The 25,527-nt window shown below is 42.1% G+C and overlaps 1 protein-coding gene across 1 annotated transcript in view; it reads right to left on the bottom strand.

Annotated features, from left to right (window-relative positions):
• CDH9 (cadherin 9) overlaps positions 1–25,527 on the bottom strand; it is a 138,155-nt gene that overhangs the window by 83,412 nt on the left and 29,216 nt on the right. Inside the window, exon 2 of the mRNA XM_028737920.2 lies at positions 5,811–6,138. Within this exon, the coding sequence (XP_028593753.2) occupies positions 5,811–6,038 (228 nt within the window). The 5' untranslated portion in view covers positions 6,039–6,138. The remainder of the gene's footprint in view (positions 1–5,810; positions 6,139–25,527) is intronic.

Below are 25,527 nucleotides of genomic sequence, written 5' to 3'. Positions count from 1 at the left end.
GCATGGAAGCAAGAAATACTTGTGGATATTTGAGGAGTCTTGATCTAGCATAGGGATGGATGACCTGGTTGCCTTCCAATGTTGCCGGATTGTAATGCGCATCAGCCCTGACAATTGCCCTCAGGTGTATAACCCTCACTGTCTCTTCAAAATTCCCTTCCCGGAAAGTAAATGCAGTTCACTTTTATTGCTACTAGGCACATACCATTGCAGAAAGTTAAATTAGCAAAATACCACACATTTGAAACTGGGGGGGGGGGGGGCAATAAAATGGGCACATATGAAACAGTTCTTCAATAGCAAGACACCTAGAAAACAGCTTTCTCCTTCCAGAGAGCAAAGGTAAAATATAATTAAAACAAAAATGGTCCACGAGCTAAAACTACAGAAGAGGTTTCTGAACAACCTTTGCTCTAGTACTAGCTAAACCAAAGAAACTCAATAAATGACTCTTTGGTACTTCCCATTTAATAAAAGATTGGCATTTGGGAACATCTGTTAGAAACAGCCTGAAAAATAGAGGTCAGTTGATCATTCGTTGTCCCTCTGATGTGAGGGACAGGCATCATCAGTGACTGCCATTTAGACCAGCCCAATCCATTTCTCCATTGTTCTGTGGGTCATTCTGCATTCCACAGTCCCTGAGTTCTGGGTTAATTAGCAAATTTTCTAAAATGAAAATTAAATCCCAGAACTAGAGTTTGTACAATTTTTCACAGCCTTCAGTGTTCTTTAATTCATTCACATAATCATATAGTTGCTTCAAGAATATTTTTGCTTTTCATTTTAGTAAATGTGTAGAAGTGCATGGGTGTATTGGTGAAACACTATATGAAATGAATTCTGGTGGAATCACATGCATAATGTGATTATACATATGGTTGCATCAGGATATGCGTGTGAGTGTGTTATGGCTGGATGATATCTGATTTTCAACATCACAATATATCACCAGGGAGGGAGGGAGGACAAGCAAGCAAATATGTGTGTGTGTGTGTGTGTGTGTGTGTGTGTGTAAAAATTATTTTAAAAACCTTCCTTTTTAATATGGAGGAAAGCTAACCACACCACAAACACCACCACAAAGAAAAGAAAAAAACTTTTCCCCCTCTTTTATCTGCAAATTGTCCGTTCAGCTGAGCTACCCCTTGGGAAGCTGTTAAGTCTCCACCTTTTGTTCACAGGTATATTGCCTTGTTGAAACACTTATCACAATGTTATTTCAATACTACCGGTATTCAACAATATGGCAATTTATCGCACAGTCCTAGTGTGTGTGTGAGAGAGATGTTTCACTAGTGTACCCATACACTCCTGCACATTAGTAAAACACCAAGAAAAAAGTGCATTGATGCAACTAATAATGTGATCTCATCAATATCACTTTTATTTTTTTGTCAATGCACACGTGCACTGTATGTGTAGGAGGGGAAGATGCCAATGAACTGAAAGATGTGTAAAAGTTTGTATGCACACAGCTCTTTGTAGATAATGTGTAAACAAAAGCTGGGTAAAAAGGGGGTTCATGATACATCAGCCCACAATGGATGATTCCGAATGCATCGTTTACACTTGGAAACAAGACCATGTGATTTGGAATTCCAAGGTTAGGGAGGAATTTTGAAAACATCCCTAGCTTAAACTACAGCTTAATCAAAGGGACCAAGCACCGAGGTCTAGAAGGAAATGTGTGCTTTGGTGAATGAAAAGCAAACAACAACAACAACAATGGCAGAAGCAAAAATGTAATGCATGCAACATTATTTAGGTGGAGAATGGAAAACCCATTTTCTGTCTCCCCCAGGCTCATTAACGGAAAGGTGAACAACTATAAATTACAATGCCTGGACTTGGTTTTCAAATTATTATTTTTTCAAGTATCTTGTTTTGCTTAAAGGCTTTGGGGTTGGCATACTTCTTACATGCCCCCAAGGTCTGATTCCTACATGGTTGGTGTACCTTCTCTCAGCACGGTGGGTAACATCTGAATAAGACATGAACTGGGCTAATGGTATAGTAATGTTATAAGAATATTAAGGTCTTTTCTATATATAGTAAATGTTCATAAATGTACCAAGCAAGCCCATACATATATGTATAGACGACATGTCTGAGACTCACAGAAAAAGTCCTGAGACCATTTGTCTCTTCCAAATTGACCTCAAATATTTCTCAGCAAGGTCGAAGGAAATGGGGAGCTTATCCATTGTCTCTTTGCTCACAAATCCTGTCTCAAGGGCACAGTTAAGATATGAATAGGGTGTGAGCCTGTGACCTGGATTCAGGAATTGAGTAGTTATCATAACAAAAGAGTGGCCAGGATGCCCAGGTAATCCAATCAGGTAACCTGGCAGACAGGATAAAAACAATGCACTCAGATTTCTGTTGTAGTCCACCCCTTCTCTGAAGTACGTATGATGTATGGAGGGGTGGTCTTGGGCTCCAGGGTGGGCAGTTCAAAAGTCTATATAAGGGCTTGCACACCTTTGTCCTGGGTCCCCCCTGCCTCCTGCAACTGGCAGTGAGCACCCTGTTGCAACAGTTAATAAAGATCAGGCTTATAGCCGCTTTGCTTTTATATGGTCTCTGTTGATTTCCTAACCGGTTTGAGCCTTAAAAGGTACACTCTCTCTGAAGATCCAGTCTTCCTTAAGAAGATGAACCCCTTGAAGGAACCCCTCAATATTCTTGTTTCAGTAACTCCCCCCACCCCCAGTGTTATCCTTCCTTAATGGAAAGTACCTTTGCTGCTGTCCCTGCCCATGTTCCTCCATACATTACCAAGAGTGGCACAAAAGCAACCATTTGCTTTAGAACCAAACCTGACTCTTAGTCTGTGCAAAAGGCTACATTGTATGATGAACATAGTTTCTGTATGAAGATACTGTTGTTTGCCCCAGTTTGTTCATATGCAGCTGGTTCGTTATATCTTCTCACTGAGAAGAATCCAATAGAGGTTGATCCACTAGGGCAAATGAGACTCTGCCCCACCAACCTCACTCTGCCCTTAGTCAGCCCTTACCTGTGTGGGACATGGGTTTTAATTAGGGAAAATAAATTAGCATAATATTATCTTTCCTTTTTCACATTTGCAAAGCTTAATACATATTAGTTTATTTAGCAATTATATTTAATTTCCATTACAGAGCTTATGCAGAAACTTGAGGCTGGGTTGTTTAACCCTTCTATTTGATCCCTTTTCCCTCCTATAAAACCATTTTAAAGTTTAAATAACAATAACTTTAACTCACAGCGCCCTTGCACTTGTTCGATTAAATATATATGTACAAGGCAGGCAGGTATTACTTAGCTTACTAATGTATTACATAAATTTATCATTAAGACTAAAACTCTTACAGACTCTGACTAAGTATGAGGCAGGCGGCAGCAGAACTGAACAGACCTACTGCTCAGCTGCTCTGACAACACAATAAGACTCTTTTTAAAAATATATTTATAAATTTATAAGCATACAATATCCAGAACTGAAAAATAAAAGAAGAAAGTGAAAGAAAAGGAAGAAACAAAATAAAAAAATGATACATTGATTACATCAATCTACAAGTCTATTCTATCAACTTCCCCTCCATCCTTCCATGCTTCCCTAAAGTTTCCCATTCCGGCTGCATATTCTATTTTTTTCTAACTATTTAAAAGTTCAAATTCTTCTTGTTATAAACTATAACTGCTGCACTTACCCCAAACTGACTAAAGTACAAAAAGACTGCCATTAACTGTGCCAACTTACACAACTGCTTCAGGCGCAAGGTATATTACCTCAAGATATTATTTCTTAGAATGATGCAGCCCCTGTGTGTATTAACCTTTTACTTAGCATTTTGGAAGCTCATATCTCACAACCTGCCTTGCCTTCTTTCTTAGGCTTGCCATATTTTGAACAGCAAAAAACTTCTGCTTTTGACTATGGATAACTATGACGAATCTACCTATGAAAAAGAGGACGTGTCCTGGAAAAAGAGGACATATGGCAACCCTTCTCCTTAGCCTCAATATTGCCCTTGTAGAACTAGCGAGGGTGGGGACAAAAGTAGAAGTAGTTGGCTCTCCCTGTCATTGGTTCTGACTCTCCCTACCATTCCCAATGGGCAGCAGATGCCACTGGTAGAGGCTACTGCTTGGAGTGAAGGCAATATCATATTTTCCTGCCCCACCCACCACATATATGTATCACATCCCAGAGGCAACTAGATGTCCACAAATGTAAATTTCACTTCATATAGGACCAAACACATGCCCTCCAACATTTCTCCAATTAAAATAGGGACATTCTATTCTCTAAAAATAACAATGATTTTATTTATACCCCACCCATCTGACTGGGTTGTCCCAGCCACTCTAAGTGGCTTCCAACATATATAAAAACATAATAAAACATTAAACCTTCCCTATACAGGGCTGCCTTCAGATGTCTTCTAAAGGTTGGATAATTACTTATCTCCTTGGCTCAGGTCCTGATGAAAATGGGGACATACCCTCCAACATTTCCCCAATGAAAATAGGGATGCCCTAAGGAAAAGCAGGACATTCCAGGATCAAACAAAAAACTTGCTTAGCTTCTGTAAATCTGGGACTGTCCCTGGAAAATAGGGGCACTTGGAAGTTCTGCAAACGCAGCAATGGCTTCTCAGGTTTAATGTTGAATGTTGATTGTTTGGTTTGGGCTGCCTGGGGTTTTATGCAGTTAGGCTCTTTGCAAACATTGCACCAACATGTGGGCTTTGCTGAGTTACAAGGGGGAACAGGGATTTCTTATGAGAACTATAGGAAGATCCATTGCACCCCCCCACCCCATGCTACATGTAGCACCAACTCAGGAAGATCATGTGAGCCATCCTCCTGACGGAGAACGATTTATATCTTGGCATTATTTTATATCTTGTTACATTGTTTATCATCTTGTTCATAATTTTGTTCAAATTATACTGTTGTTAATTACTATTTGTCACTTATCTCGTGGATACTCAATTATCATTCCATACACAATTAAATTTTCTACCTATCCTTTTTCTTTTCTCAAAACATGATTAAGCTTTTCCTGTTTTTTCGTAAAACGATCTCTCTCTCTCTCTCTCTCTCTCTCTCTCTCTCTCTTTGCATGGAGAAGCATTTATTCTATACTGTGCTTCAATTAAGCATCCGCTTGCTCAGAATCTAATTGGTGTGATTGTGCTTTATAATCATGGAAAGGTATGTGACTGTTATAGTCCTCTCCTACAAAAATGTCACTATGGGTTAAACCACAGAGCCTAGGACATGCTGATCAGAAGGTTGGCGGTTCGAATCCCTGAGCTCCCGTTGCTCGGTCCCTGCTCCTGCCAACCTAGCAGTTCGAAAGCACGTCAAAGTGCAAGTAGATAAATAGGTACCGCTCCGGTGGGAAGGTAAACGGCGTTTCCGTGCGCTGCTCTGGTTTGCCAGAAGCGGCTTAGTCATGCTGGCCACATGACTCGGAAGCTGTATGCCGGCTCCCTCGGCTAATAAAGCGGGATGAGCACTGCAACCCTAGAGTCGGTCACGACTGGACCTAATGGTCAGGGGTCCCTTTACCTTTACCTTTAGCAGAGGAGCATTTCCCCCTCCTCTGTGGGGAATGCCTCTAAGTTATCTGTCTTCTTCCAAAAATCAAGCAACATTCCATAAGCAGAGGTGTAAATTCCTTTTCTCCCTCCGCTAGAAAGCTACATTCAATCTGCCTTGCTTCAATGCTGCTGCTGAGAAACAAAAAATCTATTACATTTATTCTAGAATTCTGTCATCTCATCAAATCGTTTTTTGATCACAGTGCTTACCTTGCCTACATACTGAGTATCTGGACCGGTGTATTCTTCCAGTAAAAAAAACTGATTCCACATCCATCCTCGCTTGGTTCGATGAAGTGCTTTTCCATGGTCCTTAGACAAGCCCATTATCCGTTCAGTTTGCAAATACATGTTAGTCCTTTTCGGCGATGGTGAAGTGTGGACTTCGTGAATCATACAAGTCCAGATTAGAAATGACAAGCAGTAGCTAGTTCTCATCGTTTGCTCCTTCTGCAAAGAGTCCGCTAGGCTCAATACATCTCTTGCTTTTGCCAGAAAAACCCCGAGCAAATAATGTTGTATTCCTTTTTCAAACGATCTGTGAAACAGATAAAAGTTTGGGTGAATTTAAGAACAACTTTTAAAAGAAATAGTCCAAATGTACAACCTAAGTTGTTTTCAGACTTGTCTGTCTTCGGGGAACCATTCCTAAATTGATTTATGGGCCAAAGTGCATCTGCCCCAGAAATGTAATGAGCTGCTGAGGATTCTGACTCATCTTCAAGGCTGCAACTTTTTATACAAAATGTAGGCCTCACCAGTGAACAAAGTGAATGAAAATGCAACATTTTCCTGCGGCTCAGTTTGCAGGGCAAGTCTGTTCTTTCTGGACCAGTTAATGATTCTCTCACACAGAAGCTCCTAATAAGTTTCCACCAAATCCCTGTGTTTCACAGATCAGTGCTTGGAAAACACTGTCTTACAAATATAGTCTAATCAAAATAAAGATGGCTGTGCATGACAACTCTTTGTGATACAGTTGCTGAGGGCACGGGTAGCTAACCTACAGATTATGCTGGACAGCAACTTCTATCACCCTTGACCATTGGCCATGCTGGCAGGTTTTGATGGATGTTGTAGAACAATAGCATTTAGAGGCCCACAGGTTAGCCGTACCTAGCATGGATGGCAACCATGTCAGGGTTTTTTTAAAAAATATGTGTGCCCCCCCACCCCATTTTCCATTGGGACTGTAGTATGAGGAAGATTTAACCCTTTTCATCAGGATCACAGGTGGGGAGGGAAGGAAAGAGTCTTTCCACCACTATTAACTAGGGTCCTCATGGAAATTCAAAGTGTTGGTGCTGACCTTTAAAGCCCTAAACATCCTAGGCCCAGTATATCTAAAGGAGCATCTCCACCCCCACCCCCCATCATTCAGCCCAGACACTGAGGTCCACTTCCAAGGGTCTTCTGGTGGTTCCCTCACTGTGAGAAGTGAAGTTACAGGGAACCAGGCAGAGGGCCTTCTGAGCTGTAGCACCCTCCCTGTAGAACTTCTCCTATCAGATGCCAAGGATATAAATAACTACACAATTTTTAGAGAACATCAGAAGGTAGCCCTGTGTTGGAAAGTTTTTAACGTTTGATGTTTTATTATGTTTTTATATTCTGCTGGAAGCTGATTTTTTATTTAATTACCTGATGTGAATATGTTGTCAGTGTGTGCATTGTGATTTCCTGGCTTGTTTGAAGGAAAAGATACCTACATGCTGTGCCTTTTTCTAAAAAAATGTTTAGGGGTATTCTCATTCTCCTACTCATATTGAAATACTGCCCCTCAATGAGGTCAAACTTAGATTCACAAAATGTTTAGGGGTAGGTGTACCCCTGCATCCCCCCAAGAAAAAAGCACTGCCTACATGTGTCTTCAAAACTGCAACACAGAGAGAAGTTGTGTTTGACTACTGTAGCGTGAGCATATGGTTAATTATTTTGAGAAGTATATTTTTTTGAGAATTAACATGCACAGAGATATTCTATAATAATGCCAGCTCAATGGACTGTTTCCCAACTTAAGCACAGTCTTCTCTCACAAGTTTGGACAGTAATGGTGGGTCTCCAGTTGTTTTTGGACTACAATTCCCATCATCCCTGACCATTGGTTCTGCTAGCTAGGGATGATGGGAGTGGTGGTCCAAAAACAGCTGGAGACCCAAGTTTAGGAAACCCTAGCAATCATAGATATTAGATGCTTTATACTAAATAACCAGTAGCTGTTGTGTTTCCTGCTTCAGAGAATTGCTATTTCAACCGGGGAGCCCTTCTGTTGTTAGCTTAAACCTGTAAATCCTCTTGTTATTAAAAGAAGATTGTGTAGTCTAACGGTTCATGTTCTCAATGAATCCACAATCTCATGGGGACTATTTAAAAATAAATATGCATATTGATTCTTGCACATAAGAAGCTACACTGTAAATGATGTTATACTACTAGCATTCCTGTTTAGAAATCAAAGTACAATGTGCTATGGAGAGGTAAAAAACAACAACACTTATAATAAGGTTCTCTGCATGTTGAATTTTATGGTTTGCTGAAAGTGTCAAAATCTGTGCATCCTGTTATGTTTTGTCTAAAAGAATGCAGGTTGGGACAATAGCAAACAAGAATGTGAATGTATACACAGAGTTAAAGAAAAAGACCACAAAGACTTTAATTAGAGATCACTGAAGAGTATTAATTTAGTCATGTTTGCATACTTTACAGTATTATACAATCCACACAGCGTAACATATGCTGATTGTGTTTGCTTATCCGGCTTGAACTGTTAGGCAGTTATTTTTCCTAAACGTGGGTGTTATCTCCTGTAGGAGTGACAGCTAGAAAAGTCTTCCGTGCAGGGCTAAATCAAAATGACTTAGATTAGGGGGAGGGATCTCTCCTTTGATGGTTGCTAGATATCCGTCTCCAACATTTTGACCATGTGTGGCTCAAACTCCTCCCTAAAGAATCTGTACAACAGGCAAAGATTAAACTGGATAGCAGTGCATCTGATTGCAGGTGTAAATTCATGTGATTTTGTCTGACATGAGCAATGCCAGCAGATGAAAACACATTGTGTGGGATGAGGGTTTGGTAAAGATGGAGGAAGAGACTTAAAGGCTGAACAATGAATAATTCTCGGGGATGGATTGATGCAGAGTAAGCCAGACCTCTGATCTGCCATGCTGGAAGGGGTTTGCCTGGGGTGACAGCTCTGCTGGCGTCTATCATTTTGGGAGCTCAGTTGTCAACAGAGGAACACCTCAATGCACCTCTGCAAATGGTGCCAACAGAAACTGCCAAAATGGGTTGTTTGGAAGGTATGGTTGGGTCAAGCCAGCACATGATTGCAATGAGCCCAATCCAAGTCTTTTTGATTGTGCCACCCTGGTGTAAATAGCTTAGGGAAATGGCTGTTGCAAAAATGCCCTGGGGGTGGCCCTGCAAGCCCCCAGAACTCTGAGTGTCCTCCGGTGTGCACAGCTCTGGAAAAGGCATCTCCCTTCTTTTCCAGTGTGCTTCTAGTGACATACATCATAATGATATATGCACACTAAGCTTCTGGCAGAACACAGCAAGAAGCGTGAGACATCATAGAGCTAATCTACTATTTATTTACACCAAAGGTCCGTATAGTTAAAGCCATGGTTTTCCCAGTAGTGATGTATGGAAGTGAGAGCTGGACCATAAAGAAGGCTGAGGGCCGAAGAATTGATGCTTTTGAATTATGGTGCTGGAGGAGACTCTTGAGAGTCCCATGGACTGCAAGAAGATCAAACCTATCCATTCTAAAGGAAATCAGCCCTGAGTGCTCCCTGGAAGGACAGATCGTGAAGCTGAGGCTCCAGTACTTTGGCTATCTCATGAGAAGAGAAGACTCCCTGGAAAAGACCCTGATGTTGGGAAAGATGGAGGGCACAAGGAGAAGGGGACGACAGAGGACGAGATGGTTGGATAGTGTTCTTGAAGCTACAAACATGAGTCTGATCAAACTGCGGGAGGCGGTGGAAGACAGGAGTGCCTGGTCCATGGGATCACAAAGAGTCGGACACGACTAAACGACTAAACAACAACAACAATGTACAAACCAAAGCATAATGGCGTCCGTTCTCTCCAGCTTCGAGAGAACAACGGGCACAAGTACATTACAGTGGTACCTCGGGTTACATACGCTTCAGGTTACATACACTTCAGGTTACAGACTCCGATAACCCAGAAATAGTACCTCGGGTTAAGAACTTTGCTTCAGGATGAGAACAGAAATTGTGCTCCGGCGGTGCAGCAGCAGCAGGAGGCCCCCTGAAGTGGTGCTTCAGGTTAAGAACAATTTCAGGTTAAGAACAGACCTCCGGAACTAATTAAGTACTTAACCCAAGGTACCACTGTACAAAGTACATACAGCGGAAGACATAAGACTGTCTTCTGTTTCCCACACTCTTCTCAGAAAGGCGTGCGATTTACACCAATCACAAATGCAGCATTGAAGGTGTGAAATTGCTAACACTGGCACAGTGAACAGGCATTCTAATCTCAATTCCCACACAGTGGCGGAGGAAGAGGAGTGCGGGGGGAGCGCACCACCCCCGGCAGTGTGATCCCAGTGGGGTGCCATCGCAGTTGCCCCCCTCCCCGCGCCCACGCTGGGTGCCACTCCCCTGCAGGCAGCGTTCCACACCCCCAGGACACGTGCCACGCCCCTGCGGGTGGCACACTATGCCCCTAGGATGTGTGCCAGCCTCTCCCCCGCCTGCTCTCTGCCCCCCAGTGCTGGAGTATGAAGCTCCGCCACTGTTCCCACATTCCACCCTATGTGTGCAAGCATCAAGGCTGTAAAAACAGTGTTGCCTGCAGCATTCCATGCTATTGAATCCAATAAATCTCTCTCTCCATTAGGCATGGTTAGGATTGCACTGCTAGTCTTAACCCATCTCCTGACCTTTTTCTTTATTTACTTGTTGGGAGCACAGTTCACTCAGGGAACTTTCATTTCAGAAGCAAATGATACTAAGTCCTTTTGTTTTGTTCGTTTCCATAGATGACTGTGACCATTCTATGTCACTGCTGGAATAGCAGTGGTAATGGTCAAAGAGCCAGTTTGCTTGCTGGTGTCTTGAGAGTGTATGAAACTGCCAGTAAGGTGAAGGCTGTTCATGCTGCAGCTTCATTTTAATTTATTTTTAAAAAGGAAGTGCAATGTACGTCAACCGGTGCCTCTACATGACAGCAGTATTTGAGAGATGCTAGTTTCTTTTTCATGGCCAAAATAACATATATGACACACAAAAATCAATGGCTATAAGATTGCAATGTCAAACAGCACCTTATTGTACTATATAAAAAGCTATAAACAAAGAACTCAAATTAGCAGGAGAATTTCTCCCACTGTCGTTCCTGATCAATGTACTACCCAGCTTTGAAAAAACTGTTTTACTTAAAAGAAGACAACAGAATGAGTGAGCTCAAGAAGAGTAAAGAATACCTCTATCATATCGCTTCCACCTCTTAGGAAAACAACAAACAGCCGCCCATATTCAGCCCCATAAAGCTCTTCAGTCCCATTCAGTTTCTTCCTCCTGACTAGTTTTTCCATATTTTCTTTAGGTCTACCAAAGGGCTGTAAGGAACCCTGCAGACCCTTCAATGGATGCAATTTAAGAATACCTGCATGCCCTGCCAGTGGATTTCTCAGAGGCGCCACCTGAATGGTCAGTGTAGTATGCAGGATGCTGGACGCTGAACTAGATGGAGTCTTGGTCTCATCCAATAGGGCTCTTAATATAATCATGTGGAGAAATTCTGCAGTGGGCTTCAGTGACCGTTTAAGCCTTGTTTCCGAGCACAATTCAAAGTGTTGTTGTTGACCTTTAAAGCCCTAAACGGCCTTGGCCCAGTATACCTGAAGGAGCGTCTCCACCCCCAATGTTCAGCCCGGACGCTGAGGTCCAGCTCTGAGGGCCTTCTTGGTGGTTCCCTCACTGTGAGAAGTGAGGTTGCAGGGAACCAGGCAGAGGGCCTTCTCGGTAGTGGCGCCCGCCTTGTGGAACACCCTCCCATCAGATGTCAAAGAGATAAACAACTACCAGACTTTTAGGAGACATCTGAAGGCTTCCCTGTTCAGGGAAGTTTTTAATTTGTGACATTTTAATGTATTTTTAAACTTTGTTGGAAGCTGCCCAGAGTGGCTGGGGAAACTCACCCAGATGGGCAGGGTACAAATAATATATTATTATTATTATTGTTGTTGTTGTTGTTGTTGTTGTTGTTGTTGTTGTTGTTGTTGTTGTTGTTGTTGCTATTTTGCTTTAGAAGCCATTGCATCTGGAGTTAATGCAATAGTATAATCCTAGTCTTCAGAACCCACCGCATGTAGGTCACCTGCATTAGACTAGCAACTTATGCTTAATGCAATTTAACTTGGGCCTAGTGAATCTTAAAAAGGAATAGACTTTTATAGTGGATGTCTTGTGTTTTTCTTTCTTAATCTCTGGATCAAATTCCATCCTGCAGGATATAGTCAAGCCATCATGCTTGCTTTTTTATCTCGCTATTCCATCCATAAGTTTTAGCATTACAATGGCAAATATTTTTTTACCTCTTCACTGTTTATCAATAGTGCATTCAGTTCATATCAAGCATGAACAGGCATTTCTATGCACACAATTGGAAAAAAGAAAAAATGTTCTGAATGCATCCACTCAAGCAAGCCATTGTAAACTTTGGCTTCTTAAACACTGTAGTTGGACAGGTTTCCAGATACTCCAAGTGTCCCTCTGTTCCAGGGACAGTCCTGGATTTACAGAAGCCATCCCAGTTTCTGATCTGATCCTGGAATATCCTGTTTTTTCTTAGGATGTTGCTGTTTTCATCGGAGGAATGCTGGAGGGTATGGAATTATGTGACCCCCTGAACCAAGGAGATGAGTAAGCATACAACCTTTAGAAGACATCTGAAGGCAGCCCTGTATAGAGAAGGGTGGGTTTTTTTTATGTCAATGCTTTATTGTGTTTTTATATATGTTGGAAGCTGGGACAACCCAGTCAGTTGGGTGGGGAAGAAGAAGAATGGAATAGGACATCCCTATTTTAATCAGAGAAATGATGTTTGAGTGTAATGGTTACATGCACTGTTAATGTCACCTGAGAATGAGGATGAAGAATGCAGTGGGGAACTGAAAGAGGGCCAACTTGTGCTTAATCAATCTGGGAAGACAGGGGCTCTTTCGGTGGGTGTTTCTCATGTCCAGAAAATACGCAAGTCACCTGCTCTGGATGAGGTTGTGTTCCCTTTGAAGAAGTAATTGTGTAGTTCATCTTTCTCACAAGAAACCCATGTTTTCTCTTTGGCTAGGAGTGCCTTTTACAAGCTTCGCCTGGTCCAAAAGCTTCAGTCATTCCTAAACAGGGACAGTCTGACCATAATAGACTTTGAGGCTGGATTACTGCAATGCACCCGATATGGGGCTGCATTTTGGCCTAGCTCAGAAGCTCCAGCTGGTTCAGAACAGTGGAATAGCATGGGGGGCATGGGGCAGTTGCCCCGGGCGCAAAATTGTTAGGGGGTGCAAAAACACTCAGTGCTGCCTCAATACAGCTGCATGCTTCTGCCACTGGGCAATACTGAAAACAGATTCTCCATGCAAACTAGAAAGTTACCACTCCAGAGAATGGGATGACTCTTATTTTCTTATTTCTGTGGCTGCAATCTCCTGGGTGACATGGATGTCATTAGACAGTTGGATGCTCATGTGTACTCTGTCCATTTCTCTCCCTCCAACCCACGCTATTCCACTGGTGCAGAATATAGCAGCTACACTGCTGACAGGGGGAACAAGGCCAACAGCATCATGCACTGGCTGCCCATGTACTACTGAGCCAGTTTCAATGTCCTTGTTTTAATTTACAAAAGCCTGAACAATTTAGGTCCATGGTACCTTTGGGGCCACCTGAAGCCTTAAATCCCAGTTCAGTCACTGAGATTATTTGAAGAAGGGTTACTGGCAAGACTCATTTGACAGGGTGTTAACTTTTAACTCACAATCATGGAATGATGAAGCTTCCAGGTCATGGAATTTTTAGGAAACTAAGATGGCAACTGCCAGGGGTCATAGCAGGAGTAAAGCTTTGCTTTAATTTTGGGAGATCAGCCATCATGCTAATGTGTCAGTCATTCTGGAGTGATGATTTAAATTGGGTAATTATATTAACAATGAATAAGTTCAACATTTATTTTCTGAGTAGGGAAGGGTGGATTTCAGCCAAGTAAAATTGCTTAAGGTCAGGCATACGTATATATTTGTTGTGCTACATCTTTCAAAGGTAGTTTAGTGCAAAAGGTTCTCTTCAGATTCTGGAGGTGCACCAAGATGTAGCAAGCCCCACTGAGATCAGTGGTGGGGATTTGTTAGCAATTATGCCAGTTTAAATGTTACTATAGCAATCACCATGGCAATGTGTTTAATTTGTTATGCAGAGTCATACACAAGCATGATACAGAGTTCACTCTAACCTCTAGCAACTTTAAAACGGAGCATGTACAATCCCTTGTCACCCTCACAGTCAGCTGACAATGAAAACGAACCACATTCTACTTCCTGTTGTTTAACTCTGCAGCACGCTTTAGAGCTCGGCATCTTGTCACTGCGGGAAGCCACTGAGCTGTTTCCCTATATTTTGCTGAACTGTTCTCTTGCTTTTCTAATGAGGCTGGCAAAAAATAAAACTCAGCCCACACTTTATTAGAAGACAGCAAAATCCCCCACAAAAATACCATTTATTAATTTGGATGTTTCTATCATTTCATTTTGCGGGCTCACTGCACGTTGTAAAATGCTGTTATGCCATATGCATTCTGCTGAAGGAAAGAGGACTGAGGGATGTTGACATTCAAGATCACCCAGTAGGTTGTGTTAGATACATGTGCTTTGCAATGTTATATCTGACATTGAAACATCTGGTTTTTTAAAAAAAGACTCTTTCTCCATCTATCTGGGCAGGAATTATACCCAGACAATACCTCTTTAGTGAGAACTAGTAGTGGCAAACTTGGGGCTCTCAAATTTCAGTGGTGCCCTGTGTGATGCTGAAATTCAGTCGTTCCCCCCCCCCCCCCGCAAGCCTCTTGCACTCCATTGTTTTGGTGTCCCCCGCAGGGCAATGCCCAGTGTGTAGTGGTTGCACAGCTGACAATGCCCTAAAACCACCTCTGGAACTAGGCTTCAATGTCAGAATGTTCTTTTTCAAGAGCTCGCTAATTTTCTGTTAAATTCAGTAACTAAACAATTAAATAACACATATCAAGATTAGAACTGACCCGCCTTTACTCCAATATGACTCTTCAGGAGATGGACTTGTAGGAGTGGTTTTCCATCCTAATCCCTAATCCCTTCAGATCCAAGGCTACGGATAGTGAATGAGTATGCTGATAACCAGTGCAATTTTTCTAGAAAAAGAGGTGCCAGAATTGCCATTAACACCTCCCTTGTTTTCTTATAGAGTGACGCAGGTGGTGCTGTGGTCTAAACCACTGAGCCTAGGGTTTGCCGATCAAATCCCCACAATGTGGTGAGTTCCCGTTGCTCGGTCCCTGCTCCTGCCAACCTAGCAGTTCAAAAGCATGTCAAAGTGCAAGTAGAAAAATAGGTACCACTCCGGTGGGAAGGTAAATGGAGTTTCCGTGCGCTGCTCTGGTTCACCAGAAGTGGCTTAGTCATGCTGGCCACATGACCTGGAAAAACTGTCTGCGGACAAACGTCGGCTCCCTGGGCCAGTAAAGCAAGATGAGCGCCGCAACCCCAGAGTCGTTCGCGACTGGACTTAACTGTCAGGGGTCCTTTACCTTTTTGTTCTCTTATAATGACAATGTGGCCCACCTGAGAGGTGCCAGAACTGAGTTCTGGCTGAAAAAAAAAAGCCCTGCTGATAACCTTCTAAGGTAGAGAAAGGGAATTTGTCATTGTGGGTTAGTCACTTAGACAGGAATGACCAGCTGCACAAACATAAGATGGGGGACACCTGGTTTAATACAAGTGAGAAAGATCTAGGTATCTTAGTGGACCACAAGTTTAACACGAATCAACAGTGTGATGCAGCAGCAGCAACAGCCAAAGAAAGGGCTAATGCTATTCTAGGCTGCATCAACAGAAGTCTGGTGTCCCAATCAAGGGAAGTAATAGTACTGCTCTATTCTGCCTTGGTCAGAGTACTGTCTCCAGATCTGGGCACCAGAATTTAAGAAGAAGCTGACCAAGATGAGCACACTAAGATGAGGGTGACCAAAATGACCAAGGGTCTGGAAACCAAGTCTTATCCTCATAAGCCTCTTTTCCAGGCTAAACATACCCAACTCCCTCAACCCTTCCTCAACATTTGAGGAAGTTAGGTTCCCAAAAATCTTAAGAGCTGTCACATGTAAGATGGAGCAAACTTGCTTTCTCCTGTTCCCTAGGCAAGGACATGAAGCAATGGGTTCAAGTTACAAGAAGGGAGATTCTAACTAAACATCGGGGGGGGGGGACTTTGACAGTGGACAGACTCCCTCAGAAGGTGGTAGTTTTTGGTAGTTTTTAAGCAGACGTTGGATGGTTGTCTCTCATGGATGCTTTAGTTGAAATACCTGCATTGTAGTGGGTTGGACTATGATTCTGGGTGTAGCCTGCTGGCAAATCAGAAGGGGTTGGGAAGGCGGAGGTAGTCAGTATAGCTAGGAACCTATTTTATTCAGTGCTGACAAAAACCTGAGCTTCAAGAACTCCATTTCCATCAAGCCATGCTAAAAGAATAATAACAAGAAAAGAATAAAAACTACTCCATAGGACTGAGGAAAGGGGATAAGCTTACAGAGGACAGTGGTGCCCTAAAGACTCTCAAACAAAACAAAACATTTTCTTGAGGCCCCTTAAAGATTAATTTAAGGGTTCCACTTGAAACCGTTGATTTTGCTGCAACAGCTATTTAAGATATATACTAAAAAACCTAAGCTCTTAAGCAGATTGAATAGAGATGCCTTGAAGATGTGAGCCAATCCTTTTACTGGCAGCAGTGAATGGGCTATATTATTATGTACGGTAACTGAGTAGTTTTGTTTGTCTAAAGTTACTTGTTTTGCATTTCTAGACCACCTGTCTCAAAATCTTGAGCAGAAAGCAGAAGCACATAATGCAGTAATGGTATTTGGGGGGCAGGGACTGATGGGATATTTGGCAGTGGTCGGCTCAATTGTCCAAACTGGATAGTTGCTCTTCCATTGCCTGAACTGTGCATATGTTATAAGTTCTGCCTATCCTTGGCTGAGGTTTTCAGTTCCTCAAAGCTCCCAAAAGAGGCTGAGGGAGGGGGAAAAACCCAAACTGGCTCATAAACAACAAGAGTATCACCTCTTCTTCCTGCAGATGATTATTTCCCTTGTAGAAATGCTGCTTTTATCCAATGTGACAAGCCCTCTGACTCATAAACAGCTTGTCTGAAGTACGATATTGATACTCAGCATTATTTAAGGCATTTTGGTGTTTCACAAACACTGTAACCTTCTGTCTGCCAAATGCTAAACAGAACTGCACAGAGGGGTGTGCAACATTATTTCCCACAACTGTCTGATATTATGAGCATCTCTCCATGAAATGGATGGGGGTCACCTCCAGCAACATTGTGACATGTAATTTATCAGGCCTCACAGTGGTGATACTAAATTTCTTTATTCCTCAATTCTTTATGGATGCTCAAATGCTGTCTTGACCAGTTGCAGTTGCAGACCGCCAGTAAATCTGTGGGCAACCAGCTAAAAACAACAGCATAAAATTGGGAAATCAGATCAGTGGTTCAGGAATCCTGGGAAAAAGCATAGATCCCTGAAGACTGTCAGACTGATCACCTTTATACTGAGAACTATAACAACAAAATAACCTATGTGCATTCTAAAAGTATTCTGATGCCAAAATAGTAACAGATGGAAGCAGATCAATTTAAAATGGAGAAAAACAAAATAACACTGTGGTGGCAGATCATTTAAATTAAAAAGGCAGGTACTTAATTCTCCCTTTGAACAATTTGACTGGGCCACACTCAATATAATATAAGCACATGATGGCTTTAATGTGAGTTGAAAAGAGCTTGTTCATAAGAAACTGGTTGTTGACTACATTTGAGACAACATTTGAGTGTGCGCAAGTTTAGAGCAAAGACATGATTTTGCACATCGCCTTGTCAGTGTGAATAATCTCCAAGCAATGCTGCAGGATATATGCACTGACCAGCACATGTGCAAAATGTCCTGACAGGCAATATGCATAGTGACTGCGCAATGCAAGAATAACCTTATTCATCTGTCGGACTGTGTATCTTTCCTAAACATTACATGGGGACTATGCATCCCGACTGGCAAAATGCAAAAACCTCCATTGATGCTGTTAATTTGTGCACATTCCCTGCAATACCCAGTGAATGTACAGGGTGGCTGGTATTTTTGCACATTCTCTATTCATCATCATCATCATCATTTTTCTTCTACTAGCCGTTGGCCGTGGTACCTTTAGCACACAATCTGAAAATTTCTAATATATAGAGAAGATAATAGAAGTAAACAGTACAGTACAATACATTAAAGAATAAACAATAAGATGATTATATGAAACATGTAATACCATGGAGTAAAACCCAATTTAAAGTAAAATTAAACTGAGCACACTCTTAAAACTTCCTATTTTGCACTAGTTCACTTCTGCTTGGAGTTACTTTGTCCCTAAAGCATGCAGTACTAGTGTCCACCTCTGGAAGCGCACTCCATTGTCTCTTAAGACAGAAGGATGTCCACAACCAGTCTATGAATAAACATATTTTAAGACAAAACAGATAATTTCTTGGTCAGAATAGGTTGGTAACTAGAAAAAAATATTTCTCAAGCATTTTTCCCTTGGGACATCATACAAAGAACATTGCAATACAAAGTCGGTTGCATTCTCCAACTGTTTTAAATTACAGATGCAAATCCTTTGGGAAACCAGTATCTGTCTGTATCTGCTGTTCAACATGGCAGTAAGAATAGTTCTAAGAAAGTCCTCCAGAGGGAAAACACTGTGTCTTCTCCTAGATAATAGATCTTGGTTGCTTCTTTTGTCTTCCTTGAGCCTGGGTGTGTGGGGAAATAATACCATTGGGGAAATTTAGATTGTTGTAACAACCTCATGTCTTCTGATGCATATAATCTGTCCCTGAGTCTAAGTGGGCTTGGAATGTGTGTGTGTGTATGTGCTTCATCACACTAGTGAGATCAAGATGGAGAAACTGAGACGGAACTTTTCGTGTCTTGATCCTTAGCTTTGCTAGGGGCTGGTAACAAATTTAACATCCCTTTTCCTTAGCCCATCCATTCTGTCCTTAAAAGTGAGTATTTTCCATTACATTTCTCCCACAGCCATGAAATAAGTGCACCTGAGAAGAACACTGATGTGAGAGCAGTTTGATGGTCTGTTCCTGAAGACAAGGATCCAGCATAAATGGGGAATAATGCCTGTCTGCAGAGAAAGTGAAAGACAAAACTGCATCTGGATCCCATTTATAGTCCTTTCCTCCATATATAAGCCCTCCATATACAGGTGGTCCTTCCGCATTCACCTAATTAAAGGTAAAGGTACCCCTGCCCGTACGGGCCAGTCTTGACAGACTCTAGGGTTGTGCGCCCATCTCACTCTATAGGCCAGGGGCCAGCGCTGTCCGAAGACACTTCCGGGTCACGTGGCCAGCGTGACAAGCTGCATCTGGCGAGCCAGCGCAGCACACGGAACGCCGTTTACCTTCCCGCCAGTAAGCGGTCCCTATTTATCTACTTGCACCCGGGGGTGCTTTCGAACTGCTAGGTTGGCAGGCACTAAATCACCTAATTACCAATATTTAACTAGTGATGAAGAATATGTGGAATATCCAGCCTCATATAACCATCATTGCTTGGAGGGGTTAATACCATAGAGTAAGTTGTTCTGCCTGGCTTAGCTAGGTCACTCCCCCTCACCTTGGTAGGAAGGGTCATCAAGCCTTTGTTCTTCCATTCCACCATGTGAACCCCACCAGTAAGAAGGTCTAAGCTGGCTTCTCCCAGTTTAGACTATGTGGTGTAAGCAAGCCGTCTTTGTGTTTCTATACAAATAATTTAAAAGAATTTACCATTTTTATTCCTAAATTACATTGCCTGTCTTTTCTTGCTGGTGTATGGAAAAGTACATGAATCTGAGCTTTGAAGAGTTTGCAAGCAAACCATATTTTTATCTTACCAAATGTGTGGTCTCTTTCTATGCTAAGGGAAGTGGGGAGCTTTGCAAGCAACTTCGAATGGGATATTGTAAAAGCCTAACAGCCTATATTTCCATGCTTTACTTTGCTGCATGCTTTGTGATTTTAAATCTCTGCTGGGGCTTTCTTACAAAAGAGTACTTTCTCCAAACCAGGATCTAGGCATCCAGAGAACTCTCATTTTACTTTACCTAGTAGTCTTCCCCCAAAATTAATCAGGTAATATGTTTGAAATGATTGGTCTTTGCATGGCACCCTGATAATTCTGTAATGGGGAAGGGGCAGTGCTTAAAATTAAGAAATCAGTGCAAAAGACTGTAGAATCTTACATAAGTGCTATGAACTTGATTGGATAGGACCAAGTGGATCCTTCTCCACTCTCCTTTATGTAACCATTACCATGAAGGCAAAATGAAGGATGCTGGAAGGAAAAGCAAATGGGAAATTATCCAAAACATGCAAAGCCATTACTACCACAGGAGTGTTGAAATTGTGAGTAAACTTTACACAAAGCAAAATATGAAGGACACTGGGCTGTAACCAGGGTTGCCCTTCTGTTCATAGAAGGGCCTATGATCTAGCAGTGGCTTGTTTGCAAAACTCCTTCTTCCAATGCTATTTTTAGTTACATGGGGACTGCTACAATGAGTCCCCTAAGAGTCTAAGGTCACATGTGAGGAGTCCCAAATGAGCTTCTCATGGCAGCCTTGCTTAAAGCAAAATCAGAAAGAAGTCCCAATTTATCTAGGATGATAATAATAATAATAATAATAATAATAATAATAATAATAATAATAATTTATTTATACCCTGCCCATCCGGCTGGGTTTCCCTAGCCACTCTGGGCAGCTCCCAACAGATTAAAAACAGAATAAAACATCAAACATTAAAAACTTCCCTAAACAGCACACCTGCATTATTTCAGTGTTGCTAAGACCTCCTTGGTACTTTGAATGCTGGAACTATCAATCACAGTGGTCAGCTTAGCTGATCTTATTTGGCCCTGTTGGTGTGTTCTAATATCCCTTTCAAGAATTAATCCTGCACAGAAGCTACGGAAGCGTGCTGAGTTTACAAGAGCGGGTTTTAAATCAACTTTTCAGAGCACATCCAAACCTTTGTTCTGCAAGTCATCTGCCTCCAAGGATGTGCTCTCATTTATCTCAAGACAATCATGTCAAGTGCTTCTCTTCTCTCTATTGTGGGTGGAATTTTTTTCTTTTTGGTTTACGAGCAAAGGTTATATATTTTCTATGTGTGCATTGCTCGTTGTTCATCAGTGAATTATAGCCTTGGCTCCAGTATTCTACCATTCTGCATTATTACAGAGTACTACCGTATATAAAAGCTCAAAGTGAATCTCAGTTGGATATCATTTGGAGTTTGTTTCTTTGACATCCATTAGTCTAGACTCTAGAGTAAAAAGAAAAAGTCATGCAATCTGAAGAACCTACAGATTTATTGTGGCATGGGCTTTTGATCTTCAGAGGAATCACTGTAGATTCAGATTTTGAATTTCATTTAGAGCTAGTCCCTCTGTTGCCTTTGTTGTTTATTGGTAAGCATATCATTATCATGAAATATAAAGAGCTATGAAAATAAAGGCTCTTAAAAGGCATCAGTGCATTGGCATTTAAGCTTGAACGTATACATAGACCTTTGGGCACTGCTGCAGACTTTCTTTCCACTCACCCACTGAAATGCAAAATGATTTATCTGTATAAGGGATGGGCAGATCAATCGCTTTGGAGTTAGAAGGTCCTGCAGTGTGGTGTAGTGGTTAAGAGTGGTGGACTTGTAATCTGGTGAGCCGGGTTCGCTTCCCCGTTCCTCCACATGCAGCTGCTGGGTGACCTTGGCCTAGTCACACTTCTCTGAAGTCTCTCAGCCTCACTCACCTCACAGAGTGTTTGTTGTGGGGGAGGAAGGGAAAGGAGATTGTTAGCCGCTTTGAGACTCCTTAAGGGGAGTGAAAGGCAGGATATCAAATCCAGACTCCTCCGACTCCTCCTCTTCTTCCTCCTCCTCTTCTTCTTCTTCTTCATCCCAGGTTCAATGCCCTTCTTCTTCTTCTTCTTCTTCTTCTTCTTCTTCTTCTTCTTCTTCTTCTTCTTCTTCTTCATCCCAGGTTCAATGCCCTCCTCCTCCTCCTTCTTCTTCTTCTTCTTCTTCTTCTTCTTCTTCTTCTTCTTCTTCTTCTTCTTCTTCTTCTTCATCCCAGGTTCAATGCCCAAACCCCTGGATCAGGCCAGGACCTGAGCACAAGAGTATTCTCCCTTCCTATGGCTTCCAGCAGCTGGTACTCAGAAGCATTGTGGCCTCCAGACTGTGGAGGGAGAGGATAGTCATTATGGCTAGTAGTCATATCCTTGTCGTCCTTGAATTTGTCTAATCCCCTTTTAAAGCCATCCTCGCTTAAAAATAGTAGGTGATGGGAAGGAACCCATCTCTGGGTGGGTTCTGGAGAGTCAGAGTAGATAAGAAGACTAAAATAGATTGGGTAGCAGGCAAGTCTAAGAGATGCTAGAGATGTGTTCTGCCCCCTTTGTGAATTCGTGTGCACTGATCTGATCAGCACCTCCTGGACTAATGCACAGATTACAATGCATGTTATCCTTCACATTTCACACTTATCTGGTTTTTGCAATATGGTTCTTCCCTGAAAAGAGCGTACTAAAAGCTTCACACAATTAAATATGTATTGAAAGGAGTACATAAATACGAATTTTCACATGGATTTTTTAAAATGCAAGGTGATGCGGGAATGAATGGAACAGATTTCCAAACAAATGAATGCCTGTGAAACTAGCAAAAGCTTGAAATAGACAGATCTACCCATCCTTGTGTACCGAACGCAAATATTTATTAATAGCATTTCAAAAAGGATGCACTGAAATCCTTTGATCCTCTTTCCTCCATTCCTTTTCCAAAAGTAGTTTGGCCATTTTTGCTCCCCCCCCCCCTTACAGATGTAGAATGAGACAGTCGGGAGCACCAGAATATGCCTCTTCGATAGGTGTGAAAAGCAGCCCACACACAAGTGGCTTTAATTTGTGCCGGGCATATGCAATCTTTCGGCCTCATTTTTAAAAAAGTTAGTGCTGATCCGCTTAAAAACAAGGTGTCAGCCAATACAATCTCCCTTTTACTTTCTCCCTGCAGCCTGTGTTCTTTATGTGGAGTGAACTCCTCTCGCAAGACCCTGCCTGCCTGGGAAAATCTTGTCACAACAGTAAATGGCAAAAGAATGTCTATTTTTATACAGGGTACAGATTTTCTGTGTACAGAATGATTATACTTTACAAGAATCTGTTATAGAAAAACATGTTTTATTCACTCTGTTTACCACTTTAGACAAACAGGAGCTCATTTTGCGATGCTAAGGATATGTCACTTTGTGCGGGGTTTTTTCTTTTCTTTTTTTTAATTGCTAGATTCAAAATATGTGTCATCCAAAAGAGGGAGCCACAGGACTTTGCTAGACCTTGAATTTTAGGTTACTTCCCTTAACTTCTTTTCTTTTTTAATCCCATGCCCTTTGTAACTGTGAGAACATGCAGTTGGGTTTTCTATTGCTCTGCTGCAAGATGGAGCAAAATGACGTATGGCTAGAACGAATGTTTGGGGCACTTTGTTATTTATTATTGGGCTGAGCTGGTATGAAGATATTTAACCTTCTGTTAAAGGGAAGTGACCTTAACCTAGTTTGTACACTGGAGGGAAAAATATTAAGGTGGGAATCAGGAATTAAGGTGAATAAAACTTGGGGGAGGGGGTTTGAAACCCCTAATTGGCCTTTGCTCCAGTATTAAGCCATATATTGTTGAGAGGTCTCAAATGAGGACTTTCAGCTCAAAAAGGTGGGGTGTGGCATCGCTAAGGTCTCTCCAATCTAGAGTGATTTTTAAATCTTTTTTTGGTGGGGGAGATAAAATTCCTTAAAAGTTTATGGATGGCAGCAGTGACAGTCTCTCTCTCTCTCTCTCTCTCTCTCTCTCTCTCTCTCTCTCTCTCTCTCTCTGCATCCAGGGCATTCTGGTTTGTTTGCTTGCTTGCTTGCTTGCTTGCTTCCTTGCTTTTGCGTGTTTTTTAAGACAATTGTTGAGGAGAATTCTACAGCTGCCTGTGGCAGCAGAGCAAAAACTAAGCTAAACAGAAATATTTCTTTGAAAGAGAAAAACAAAAAATGGCCACTGTTGTTGGGCAACCGGAGTTATGCATTGATTAATGCATTTTACACTAATATATTGTGGTGTCTCTCCCCCCACCCCCACATTTTATGCATTTGCTATTATTTTTATTGACTAAAGGTAAAGGTAAAGGGACCCCTGACCATTAGGTCCAGTTGTGGCCGACTCTGGGGTTGCGGCGCTCATCTCGCTTTATTGGCCGAGGGAGCCAGCGTACAGTTTCCGGGTCATGTGGCCAGCATGACTAAGCCGCTTCTGGTGAACCAGAGGAGATTAGCAATTCTTTATTGTAATTGTAAACTATTTATCATTTGCTGTTGTTTAATTTTACTGTCCACGGTTGGATTTTAATCGATTACTGGGTATTGCTTTATTTTATATAAGTTGTTTATTTTAAAGTTATTGTGAATTTTTTTACATTGGATCAGATTGTTACTATTGATGTTTGATGTTTTATTATGTTTTTATATGTATTCAAAGGTGCTCAGAGCTCTTGGGGGAACCCAGCCAGATTGGGAGGAATGAATAAAGATGTTGTTGTTGTTGTAGTTATACTTTTTTGAGCCAAGAACTATATTATAAAATTCAGAATCTGATGGATAATTAAATTCCTATCTGTGTAGTAGCTTGTGGGGTATGAAGTAGGCCACATCATTCAAGAGCCAGATGAACCAATATTTCTGCTCCATCCTTAGTGCACAGACCTGCATTTGTTTCACTTGCCCTTGTAAGCTGAGAATTAACGGCATGAGAAACAGGAACACACTGGGCATATATGTGGCTGCTCCTGCGGCATCACACATAAATAAATGGATGTGGAACAGAAAGTGACAGTATAAAATTGGGCAGCAAGGGACAGAATGAAGGCATGCCTCAGTGCCTTGCGACGAGGCACGGATTCAAATCCCGTGGGGTGCCTCAAGGAGGAGCACCAGACAGGGCTCACAGTTCAGGAGTGAGGGATATCTCTGCATGCAAAGTCCCAGACTAAATCCATCGCATTTTTAGTTAGCAGAGATGGACAGACCTTTTTCTGAGGTCTTGGAGAACCTCTGTCAGTAAGGTGGTCAGCATAAAATAGCTTGATATGTCTACCTGGCCCAAGTTGATTCTAGCCACATCAACAGAATGCATACTGCAGTATCAGACCCTCCAAGTGGCTCTTTTTCCCAGGGACAGTCTGGATTTACAGAAGCCATCCCGGTTTCTGCTTTTCCTTAGGATGTCCCTATGTGCTCATAAGGGATGCAGGTGGCACTGGTGGTTAAACCACAGAGCCTAGGGCTTGCCGATCAGAAGGTCGACAGTTCGAATCCCCATGACAGGGTGAACTCCTGTTGTTCGGTCCCTGCTCCTGCCAACCTAGCAGTTTGAAAACACGTCAAAGTGCAAGTAGATAAATAGGTACCGCTCTGGCGGGAAGGTAAACGGCGTTTCCGTGCGCTGCTCTGGTTCGCCAGAAGCGGCTTAGTCATGCTG

The sequence above is a fragment of the Podarcis muralis genome, chromosome 8 (assembly GCF_964188315.1).
Source record: "Podarcis muralis chromosome 8, rPodMur119.hap1.1, whole genome shotgun sequence".
Classification (NCBI taxonomy): domain Eukaryota; kingdom Metazoa; phylum Chordata; class Lepidosauria; order Squamata; family Lacertidae; genus Podarcis; species Podarcis muralis.
This window is presented reverse-complemented; position numbering and strand designations above follow the sequence as displayed.